The sequence below is a fragment of the Oncorhynchus keta genome, chromosome 26 (assembly GCF_023373465.1).
Source record: "Oncorhynchus keta strain PuntledgeMale-10-30-2019 chromosome 26, Oket_V2, whole genome shotgun sequence".
In the NCBI taxonomy this organism is placed as follows: domain Eukaryota; kingdom Metazoa; phylum Chordata; class Actinopteri; order Salmoniformes; family Salmonidae; genus Oncorhynchus; species Oncorhynchus keta.
In genome coordinates this window covers 41818826-41830899 of record NC_068446.1, presented here as the reverse complement: position 1 = coordinate 41830899, position 12074 = coordinate 41818826, and the positions used below count along the sequence as shown (strand labels likewise).

Sequence of the window (12074 nt, the reverse complement as noted above, 5' to 3'; positions counted from 1 at the left end):
AGACTCACATTTAAAAGAGTTGCCTTTTTTCTGGGCAAACTTCGTCACAAACTTTAATCATGCAGTTTTTGATGAAATCCCCTCCGTAAATGGCCGGGCTGATTTAGCGATCTCTTCTGCCAAAATAAAACTGGCCTTGACAGCAGCCTGGCCTTGTGATTTGGCTTTTTGAACAGAGCCTGTCGAGATTTGAGGCCTCGTTTTTAATTCCTCTGCCTTTTGTAGCCTTTGTTCCATGTCCATATTCTTGTTTTTGTCCGCGTGTTTCGTTTCATAATGTCGTCTCAGATTATACTCTTTCAGTACCGCCACACTTTCTCCACACAGAAGACACACAGGTTTTCCAGCTACCTCCGTGAACAAATACTCCGACTCCCACCTTGTTTGAAACCCCGGTTCTCAGTGTCCACCTTCCGTTTTGCCATTTTTGATGGGTATCTGAAAGTTAATTTTACTGTGATGCTGACAACTGCTGTGCCAATAAATATTGAAATGAAGCAGCCTACTGCTCGGTGCGTCACCGTTGCATTGTGGGAAATGTAGTATTGGTGCGTGTAAAGATCTGCGGGCTGCCGGCTTGCTGCGGTCTGCGGGCCGGTTCTAATAATAAATCAAGATCATCCCAGGGGCCGTAAAAACCTTCTCGCGGGCCGGATGTGGCCCGCGGGCCTTGACTCTGACATATGTGCAGTAGGGGAGTGCTGCTCAGCGTGAGGTAATACAGTAGGGAGTGCTGCTCAGCGTGAGGTAATACAGTAGGGAGGTGTAGCGTGAGGTAATACAGTAGGGGAGTGCTGCTCAGCGTGAGGTAATACAGTAGGGGGAGGTGTAGCGTGAGGTAATACAGTAGGGGGAGTGCTGCTCAGCGTGAGGTAATACAGTAGGGGGAGGTGTAGCGTGAGGTAATACAGTAGGGGGAGGTGTAGCGTGAGGTAATACAGTAGGGGGAGTGCTGCTCAAATGGAATGTTTCATGTGTTCTCCAAACTCTCGTCCTCACAAGAACGTACTCAAGAGAACATCCTCGGAGAATACACTTGGAGCATGAGAGTGTGGAGCACCCTCGGTAGTATGCATATTGAAAAACCACTCAGTGGCTGTAACCACTAGACCGAAACCCAGAGCAATATTCTCCCATTTCAGCTGAAAACACATTGTTGGATCAGTATAAGGATATAGTAGTTTACCGAGCACGGTGAGGTTGGCAGTAGCGATGGTGTAGTTGCGTGTTCTTGGGGTGGTGGCTCTACAGAGGTAGACTCCACTGTGCTGAGGCTTCACATCACTGATCACCAGGTTTCCACTGTCAAACACAAATAAATAGATATATATATTTTTAAATGCATTAAAACACAACACACTTTACAGTACAAACAGTACTTTGAGACCATTGAAGCAAGTGCACACATTTTCAGCTCTGGATTCCTTCTTAAATGTAAAGGAAATACATTTTTCTATATTTAATTTTTAATTTGACCTTTATTTAACTAGTCAAGTCAGTTAAGAACAAATTCTTATTTTCAATGATGGCCTAGGAACAGTGGGTTATAACTGCCTGTTCAGGGACAGAACGACAGATTTGTACCTTGTCAGCTCTGGGGTTTGAACTTGCAACCTTCCGCTCTAACCACTAGGCTACGCTGCCGCCCCTATATTTTTATAGCAATAATAAAATCACATACAACACAAAGGAAGTTTAAAAAACAAAACTGATGTCACGGATACATAAATGACAAGCTACAAAGGTGGGTCTTTAAACGTGATTTAAAAACCTCAATGGTGGCCGATGTTGCACAGAGCATTATGGGTACATGTGGTGCGTCATGCATCCTCTCACCTGCCCAGCACCCTGGCATTGAACACGTCGATGGGTTTACTGTCGGCCCGGCTCCACGAGATGATGGGTCTGGGGTTGCCCGTAGCAACACACTCCAGGACCACGGTGTAGTGGAGGGAAGCAGTCATGTTTTGGGGGCCCGCTATGATCCGGGGCCTCTGACGCGGTTTAGGGCCAGAACCTACACAGAGACAAAAAAAAGTTTTAGTGGTGCAATTATTTTCACAGTAAAAACCAGTACAATTTCAAAGAAGGCATACTGTATGGGCATGTGAGGTAGAGAAGAAGGATGGGCTTTTAAACAAGTCTACCCATAATCTTAATTGAAAGCACGCACACACACACCTTGGTTGATGACGGAGAGCGTTGCCTTTCTACTCTTGACGCGGTTGCCGATGTTGGTGGCCACACAACGGTACTTCCCAGCATCCTCTAGTTGCACGTTTTGAATCTGGAGAGCTCCGTTGGGCAGGACTGTGATTCTAGAGAGACAAATGGACAATGATGGCCAGGACCAGGGCCCAGAGTCACAAAACACTTCTTAAGGGAAAAAAAAGGTCTAGTGTATAGTGTGCCTACCTGTCTGTCTCCAAGTGTGCTTTGGTCTAGCTCCCAGGTGTAGTGTGTAGTGTGCCTTGGTCTAGCTCCCAGGTGTAGTTCGCTTTGTGTGTAGTGTCTAATGTGTAGTGTGCCTACCTGTCCGTCTCCAATGGTAGTGTGCTTTGGTCTAGCTCCCAGGTGTAGTTCGCTTTGTGTGTAGTGTCTAATGTGTAGTGTGCCTACCTGTCTGTCTCCAACGGTAGTGTGCTTTGGTCTAGCTCCCAGGTGTAGTTCGCTTTGTGTGTAGTGTCTAATGTGTAGTGTGCCTACCTGTCTGTCTCCAACGGTAGTGTGCTTTGGTCTAGCTCCCAGGTGATGGTGGCAGGAGGGTTAGAGGTCACCTGGCAGGTGAACCTGGCCACGGAACCTTCGGTCACCTCCAAAGGTACGGGCTGCACAACGAATGGTGAGATATCTGCAACGCGGTGAAAAAACAATCAGCAAAGGAAGCAGTGGTTTCTCAGCTTAATATTAACTCTGTAAAGTCACAGAACCACTGAGTTCTTCTTTGCAAGAGTTCCTCTATGTGGGGCAGCAGTTAGCCTAGTGGTCAGAGCATTGGGCCAGTAGCCGTAAAGGTTGCTAGATTGAATCCCACGAGCTGACAAAATAAAAATGTATGTTTTGCCCCTGAACAAGGCAGTTAACCCATTGTTCCTAGGCCAGTAGATACACGAAGGTGCTAAAAAAATTATTTCAGGAGCTTAAAAGGGTTAGCTCTAAAGCAGGGGTTCTTTAAACTTTTTCAGCCTGGGACCCAAATGAGACATTCTGTGTTTTCCTGGGACCCAAGCTTAGGAACATATGCAACTGTATGTAAATATTGGTACATTTCATTGCCTTTATGCCTAAAACAAATGCAATATAGACAAAAACAAATAACAATTAAATGAAATAGCCAAACAAATAGCTAGTCATGTTTATTTTCCCCGGATTAAAACTCTTGACATTTCTGTCTAGGTTTGAACTGTTGCTGTTAAAATTCAATCAATCATTTTAAATTCTGAACTGGAATAAACTGATGGATCCGGTCTGTATCACAACCTGCCGTGATTGGGAGACCAGAAAACACACACAGTCCTAATGAGAGGTGTGTGGCTGGTTGACGTTTTTTCAACAACCTGTCTATTCTGGGCTCTGTTTTTGACAGTGTAACATTGAGGTTATGCTCAGCATTGAGACTGCTTCTGTACTTGTTATTTAAGTAATCCACAGTTGAGAACCCTGACTGACATCGGTACGTGGTGCCAAACAGGACCAGAACATCTACTGCTTTACTCACCGTTTAGTGAGGTCAGGGCCTTAGACTGCTGCTCCAACTGTTTAGTGAGCCTGCCAGGTCAGGGCCTTAGACTGCAGCTCCACTGTTTAGTGAGCCTGCCAGGTCAGGGCATTAGACTGCTGCTCCACTGTTTAGTGAGCCTGCCAGGTCAGGGCATTAGACTGCTGCTCCACTGTTTAGTGAGCCTGCCAGGTCAGGGCATTAGACTGCTGCTCCACTGTTTAGTGAGCCTGCCAGGTCAGGGCCTTAGACTGCTGCTCCACTGTTTAGTGAGCCTGCCGCCAGGTCAGGGCATTAGACTGCTGCTCCACTGTTTAGTGAGCCTGCCAGGTCAGGGCATTAGACTGCTGCTCCACTGTTTAGTGAGCCTGCCAGGTCAGGGCATTAGACTGCTGCTCCACTGTTTAGTGAGCCTGCCAGGTCAGGGCATTAGACTGCTGCTCCACTGTTTAGTGAGCCTGCCAGGTCAGGGCATTAGACTGCAGCTCCACTGTTTAGTGAGCCTGCCAGGTCAGGGCATTAGGCTGCTGCTTTTCTGGGAGGCCATCAGCTAAATATATTATTCAAAAAATATTGTTAACAATATTGAAACAAAACCAGGGCACCACTATGGCATGTAGCCTTTAGGTCCTCAACAAAACCAGTGAAAACTACCAAATTGGCAATTAAGATGATCTAACGTCCATCTAGCCAATCACCACCCATTGATAAGAGGGGCCATTCTCTCTGTTGGGTGCTTCTGCCGGTTAAAATACAATGGCCAAAGCCAGAAAACTGCTCTAAACTGAATACGGTCATCCCTGCCCTGTCGTAAACAGCAGATCAATGGACAGGCTCAGAATGCACAAAGATTCCTCTGTTTTTAAAGAGGTCATTGGGTTCATGCCCAGCACCCTGTCCATTCAATTTCAGCTCAAATTGGGGGAGACCCGGCGGGAACGAAGACTGTTACCGGTCTGGTCAGCTATTGTCCCCCAAAACTGGGACTTACATATACTAATGTTTCATTTGACATTTTAGGCATTTAGCAAACACTTTTCCAGAGCGACATACAGGAGCAATTAGTGTTAGATGCCTTGCTCGGGCACATCGGCAGTTTTTCACCTTGTCCTTTCGGTTACTGGTCCAACGCTCTTAATTAACTGCTAGGCTCCCTGCCATCTTACTTCATGTTTTTTGTTCATTTTTGAAAATATGATACAATGTAGTGTGATGTCAGAGGATGTAGTGTGATGTCATAGAGGATGTAGTGTGATGTCATGAGCCTGCCAGGCAGGCCTTAGACTGCTGCTCCACTGTTTAGTGAGCCTAATAATAGGGCATTTAGACTGCTGCTCCACTGTTTATGAGCCTGCCAGTCATGGTGCATACACTTCTCCACTGTTTATGGGTGGTCAGGGCATTAGAACCTGCTACCCTGTTACAAGTGAGCCTACCAACTGGCTCAGAATGGTCAAATTGACTGCTGAAACCACTATCAAGGACACCAATAATAAGAAGAGACTGTTTGTGAGCCAAGAAACACAAGTCAATGGACATTAGACTGGTGGAAATCTGTTTTAGTCTGCCAGTCTAAATGAGCATTTTTGGTTCTGCTCCACTGTCTTTGTGACCTGCCAGGTCAGATGAACGGATGATCTCCATATGTGTGAGTTCCCACCATGAAGCATGGACTGGTGCTCCACTGTTTGCTGAGCCTGCCAGTCAGTGATTTATTTAGAATGCTCAAAGCACACTTAACCAGCATGGCTACCACAGCATTCTTCAGCTGATACGCCATCCCATCTGGTTTGCGCTTAGTGGGACTATCATTTGTTTTTGAGCCTGCCAGGTCAGGGCATTAACACACCTCCAGGCTGTTAAGGGTTATTTGACCAAGGAGGAGAGTGATGGAGTGCTGCATCAGATGAGCCTGCCAGGTCAATCATCTGACCTGCTGCTCCAATGGAGATGGTTTGGGATGAGTTGGACCAGAGTGGAAAGGCAGCCAACAAGTGCTCCTTCAAGACTGTTGGAAAAGCACTGCAGGTTATTAACTCATGAAACTGTTTGAGAGAATGCCAAGCTGTCATTGTGGCTACTTTGAAGAATCTAAAGTTAATTTGGATTTGTTTAACAGTTTTGGCCTTGACTGCAAGATTCCATATTTGTTAGCCTTCATCAGTTTTGATGTTTGCTCCATTATTCTACAATGCAGAAAATAGTCTAAACAAAAACCCTTTAATGAGTAGGTGTCCACACTTTTGACTGGTACTGACTGCTGCTCCACTTATAAATCACTGTGGGTTTAATACCTGCTTTTGGCCAAGAAAATCTTGGTCTTTGTGATGGAAAAGGAAAAAAATCCACAGGTTTATCGGTGTGCGTTGTGTGTTTGGTGCTGTGTGTCACACCCATCACACTGTAAATATTATTCAATTTCACTGGCTTCAAACAATATTGAGGCAAATCACATCCACAACATATTGGCATGTGGATCCCCAGGTCCGACCATGACACGTGAAACCATACTGCATGTAATCATCTTGATAATTCTGTAGCTTTCTGAATTTGAGGGTCAGCTCATCTTTGCGCTTCTTTCCCACTGGAAGGGTCTCTCCCACCAGCCTCTCCCACCAGTGTCATTATCAGATGGACGGTTCATCAGTTGTAGATTCCTTTTATTGGTTGGATTGTCTTTATTTTTGTTAAATCAGCCAATATTTAGCTCAAATTGTGGGAGACTCTGAGAACAGGGTAGCTAGTTCGAAAATTTGCGCCAAATTTGGGAGGTGGTATACTAATGTTAAAAAATATCGACTTTTACTATTAAATCAGCTTTTAAACTACGGCCATAGACGCAAAAAAGGAAAATGACTAGTTCAGTGATTTTTTGTTGATTTTGCATTTGTTAATCCTTTACCCCACAGTTTGGGAACCACTGCTCTTGTCATGGAAAAAGCAGGTGTTCTTAATGTTTTGTTATTTCGGTAAAAATAAAAACAAATACATTTAGTGTATTGTCATAGAGGGTAAGATTGATCTTACCCAGGGTCAGGTATCTGGTCTTAGGTGATGGTTGGATATTGGTGGCAGCTTTACTATAATATAACACTATAACACTGACTGTTATCAGACTGAAATCAGACGCAATAAACATCACAGAACTCTGGTGGCTTTCCTTTCCCGAGCTGTTTTCAAATGTTTGAGAGGAACTAAAATACTATTTCAGAGTAGATAATACAACCTAGTCACCCACATGACAGATCGGGCCTAGCCTATAGATACATAGAACAATAGAGTTGATCTTGACAATGATGGCGAGTGTAGGAGAGCCACCGAAAGGACCAATGACAGACAGATTAGTGACAGGACAACCCCCAACATCACAAAGCCTTTCCCAATGAGAGAGAAGTAGCTTCTCGTGAATTATAAATCACATCTCCCAGAGAGAGAGAGAGAGAGAAAAAAAGATAGACAGAGAGGCAGAGAGGCAGAGAGGCAGAGAGGCAGAGAGACAGAGAGACAGAGAGAGCTCTCTGGGCCTCTGGACAGACTGGGAGCAGTAGCAGAGAGAGAAAGAGAGAGGCCCCTCCTCCATCCTCAAATCAAATTGTATTGGTCAAATACACATATTTAGCAGATGTTATTGCGGGTGTAGAGAAATGCTTGTGTTTCTAGCTCCAACAGTACAGTAGTATCTAACAACTCACAACTATACACACAAATCTAAAAGTAAAATAATGGAATTAAGAAATATACACACACACACATATATATATATACTTCCGCCACACCTTAACTCATTGTTAACCTTGAGATGTATAAGTTACCAGACCTGGACTCAGGGATGGCCAACCCTGGAGAATGTGGAATGATCTAGAAAAACTCCTTTAGAGTTGGTGCCTCTCGGGCAATTCAGGCAGATGTTAGAAGGCCTTTTTTACTGAAGAATATGTTTGTTTCATATGATTGAGTTTTTCTTTTCATGTATTGTGTAATTGAGATATGTATATATATATGTATATGTATATGTATATGTATATGTATATGTATATGTATATATATATATATATATAGTGTAATTATTGTTTATTGATGCAGGGCTCATCTGCAAATGTCTCTGCTTAAATAAAGATTAAATAAATTAATATCAAAACTTCAAATAAACTAAAAGCAACACTGATATTGGTGTTGCTTCTGATCAACAAGGAATCGGTGAGACTTATAATAAAGTATCACCTGACTATTCTACAGACTCAAAGTATTGTAGTTTTCTTCCCTGTCTCTAAATCATATCATACAGAAAAATACATTTAAAAAAACGTATCCTAAAGATCCTACCCAAAATATAAGCATGATTAAACTAAAGCTAGTCCTCGTGTTTGTGTTAGAAAGCGCCTGGTGATGCTGAATAGACCATGGATCTGACCAGCTGTCCAGTCCACTGATATGTGGACAAATGAAACAGTCTTTTCTTTAGGGGCAGTCAGGAGCAGGCCAGACAAAGAGTTACAAGTGAAAGGCCTTTTGAGAGATTCCTCTGTGTAACAGACCGCACCGCAGAACAATCACAGAGCAGAGGTCTACACTGACAATGCATGTTCAATCACAGAGCAGAGGTCTACACTGACAATGCATGTTCAATCACAGAGCAGTGGTCTACACTGACAATGCATGTTCAATCACAGAGCAGAGGTCTACACTGACAATGCATGTTCAATCACAGAGCAGTGGTCTACACTGACAATGCATGTTCAATCACAGAGCAGTGGTCTACACTGACACCGCAGAACAATCACAGAGCAGTGGTCTACACTGACAATGCATGTTCAATCACAGAGCAGTGGTCTACACTGACACCGCAGAACAATCACAGAGCAGAGGTCTACACTGACACCACAGAACAATCACAGAGCAGAGGTCTACACTGACACAATGCAGAACAATCACAGAGCAGAGGTCTACACTGACACCACAGAACAATCACAGAGCAGAGGTCTACACTGACACCACAGAACAATCACAGAGCAGAGGTCTACACTGACACCACAGAACAATCACAGAGCAGAGGTCTACACTGACACCACAGAACAATCACAGAGCAGAGGTCTACACTGACACCACAGAACAATCACAGAGCAGAGGTCTACACTGACAATGCATGAACAATCACAGAGCAGAGGTCTACACTGACACCACAGAACAATCACAGAGCAGAGGTCTACACTGACAATGCATGTTCAATCACAGAGCAGAGGTCTACACTGACAATGCATGTTCAATCATAGAACACAGAGGACTGACTGATCCTGTGTTTGTGTGTTTCCATCTTACTTTACCAGAGATTTACACGGATTTCCCGTGCTTCTACACCTGCATTGCTTGCTGTTTGGGGGTTTTAGGCTGGGTTTCTGTACAGCACTTTGAGATATCAGCTGATGTACGAAGGGCTATATAAATACATTTGATTTGATTAGCTTTCAGATAGACTGTCCGTCACTACTTAATTGACCCTTAAAAGTTAAAACCAGTCTAATTACGCCACAAGAAGCTTTTACTACTAATAAGGATACGCCTGTCCACTCCCTGAAACACTGGACAGCTTCTATTGACATGGAAACTTCACCGAGGAAAGCTTTAGAGGAATGTGTGAGTCATTAATAGTTGTTGTTTGGCTCCCGAGTGACACAGCGGTCTAAGGCACTGCATCACTACAGTCCCTGGTTCGAATCCAGGCTGTATCACATCCGGCCATGATTGGGAGTCCCATAGGGCTGTGCACAATTGGCCCAGCGTTGTTAGTGTTTGGCCGGGTAGGCCGTCATTGTAAATAAGAATTTGTTCTTAACTGACTTGCCATGTTAAATAAAGGTAAAATGTATTTTTTTTAAATTATAGATTCCATTATAACCTTTACACTTTGTTACCTCGAGCACCATACTTACTTGCGATAGTCAGGCGGGATCTTTGGCTTAGGATGGCTCCATATTTGTTCTGGGAGAGGCACTGATAAAACCCTCCGTCCGACCCTTCTCCATCTCTCCTGGCCTCCAGTATGTACAGTGAGCCGTTGGACAGGAACTGAAGCCGCTCGCTCTCAGCTAGCCTGACTCCATTCCTCAGCCATCTGATGACGATGGGAGGCTGTCCGTGGGCCACACAGTCCAGGACCACTGGATCCTTGGATATCACTGTAATATCACTGGGCTCGATGATGAAGGAGAGTTCACTGAAACAAAAAACACCTGGAAAGAGAGGGGGGATTTGTGATATGGAAGGAGGGAAGAGGAGAGAGGCACGGAGGGGAAAGGGGTGGAAGGAAAGGATGGAGAGGAGTGCATTGATATGCCAGACCTGTCATGCCAAAGGAGAACCCCTGGTCAGAAACAGACTTTGTGTATAACTCTTGAAATCGATGTACACTTGTTTTTATTAACTGGCTATGCATTCATTGCACCCTTGATTAGTATTGGCATTACAGCAGTCCACTTTGTGTGTTTTACAGCAACTTTCTATAAACTATTCTATGTATCATACTTACAGAATGTTTCTCTTCCCATAGTCTATATACGGAATGTATTTGTCACCTAGGAAAACTGTGTGATTGTTTGCATTCCTTCAATTAATAGCATAACACTGTGAGACATAGGACACATGGGTAGTCTACTTGACATATGAAGAGTGAGTTTGACCAGTGAAATCGGGTACCAGTGCATACTCTTGTCATTGCTCAGGTTACTAGTGTTAATGTGACCTACAAGAGATCCTAAATTAAAATGTAAGTCAGTAAATTGTCAGTGTGAATTTGAAAACGTCCGTTAATTGGTCGGCGTCCGCGCGGAAATTAAAGGACTGGACAGTAGCAACAATAATCCCAGTCACTCAAATCGGTCACTAATTTCCTCAAAGACTCTGGTTAATCATATCATTTTAGACATCATATTTGCGTTGCTATCTCTTTATGTTTAAAACTATCAAATCAAATTGTATTTGTCATATGCGACGAATACAACAGGTGAAAGACCTTACCGTGAAATGCTTAATTACAAGCCCCTTGAACAATGCAGTTCAAGAAATATAGTTAATTAAGAAAATAACACAATAAAATAACAATAATGAGGCTATATACAGGGGTACCGGACCGAGTCAATGTGGGGGGGTACAGGTTAGTCGAGGTCATTTGTACGTGTAGGTAATTTAGGGGTAAAGTGACTAGATCATAAACAGAGAATAGTGATTGTGCTTATTCTCGTGCGTGCCTTTTCCCGGTATAATATTGACCCATTGTGGTCACATTCTGTTGTCATCCAGTCTGGTACGGTTTATGATCTGGTATACAGTCTGTGTTACACACACGGACCTCAAACACGTTCAGTTGCTGGGAAACTACTACTGACTAACAAAAAATAATATACAGCAAAAAAAACCAAATGATTTACCTGATAGTGGAATAAACAAAACAAAAAACAGAAAACATAGCTGGTACAGTTTCCTTTTGAAAATCGCCATTTATCCAAATTGTTCTGTCATTCTATAAATGAGGATAGCAGTTCCCCATCGTGCTTCAAGCTTCCCAAATTACGAATGACACCGGTGGAGCAACACGGGTTGTGACTCCTGAGCCGGGATTCGTCGACCCTCTCCCTCTGACCGCGCATGCGCTACCCGAGCCAAGGTTTCATCGATGGGCGGCGCTCTGTTGGTCTTGGAGCAGAGCAAATGTATGGTCAACTACTCTACAACTATAGAGAACAAGAAGCATCTCTCTCTCTTTCTCTGACAAAACACATAACACCTTTGAGAAACAGCTATCAACAAAGTGTGCAGGTTCCATAGATAATATGTCAGACAGTCTCTGAGCCCTACTCTTTATTTGAGTATTCCTTCATATTTGGAGTAGGCCTGGGCTTCTCTCAGGACTGGAACCATAACACCATTACATTTGTTGACTTCGCACCACATTGTAAACTGAAATTGCAGGAAATATATTGGGTTAGATTTTGTATTGGTTATTATTACCAAAGGTCATTGGATATTAAAACTTGTGATCAGGTCCTTCCCTATATGAGACAGCTGCTCTGTTTGAAGACAGAACTTGGTCATTATTAAGATATATTGATGGTAGCCAGTCAGCTGGCTTCCTACTGAATTCAGATATTGATCCAATAGACCTGTACCTGGAGAGGCGTGGCCTACCTGCTGGACCTGACTCCGTCCTACCTGCTGGACCTGACTCCGTCCTACCTGCTGGACCTGACTCCGTCCTACCTGCTGGACCTGACTCCGTCCTACCTGCTGGACCTGACTCCGTCCTACCTGCTGGACCTGACTCCGTCCTACCTGCTGGACCTGACTCCGTCCTACCTGCTGCACA

General features: G+C 43.9%; 1 protein-coding gene across 1 annotated transcript in view; it reads right to left on the bottom strand.

The window, feature by feature from the left end:
- Positions 1-11290, bottom strand: part of LOC118358800 (protogenin B-like) — a 41761-nt gene extending 30471 nt beyond the window's left edge. Inside the window, exons 1-6 of the mRNA XM_052480904.1 lie at positions 11140-11290; positions 9646-9945; positions 2707-2851; positions 2182-2318; positions 1837-2017; positions 1187-1302 (exon numbers count right to left, since the gene is read on the bottom strand). Of these exons, the coding sequence (XP_052336864.1) occupies positions 1187-1302; positions 1837-2017; positions 2182-2318; positions 2707-2851; positions 9646-9945; positions 11140-11209 (949 nt within the window). The 5' untranslated portion in view covers positions 11210-11290. The remainder of the gene's footprint in view (positions 1-1186; positions 1303-1836; positions 2018-2181; positions 2319-2706; positions 2852-9645; positions 9946-11139) is intronic.
- Positions 11291-12074: the final 784 nt, after the last annotated feature.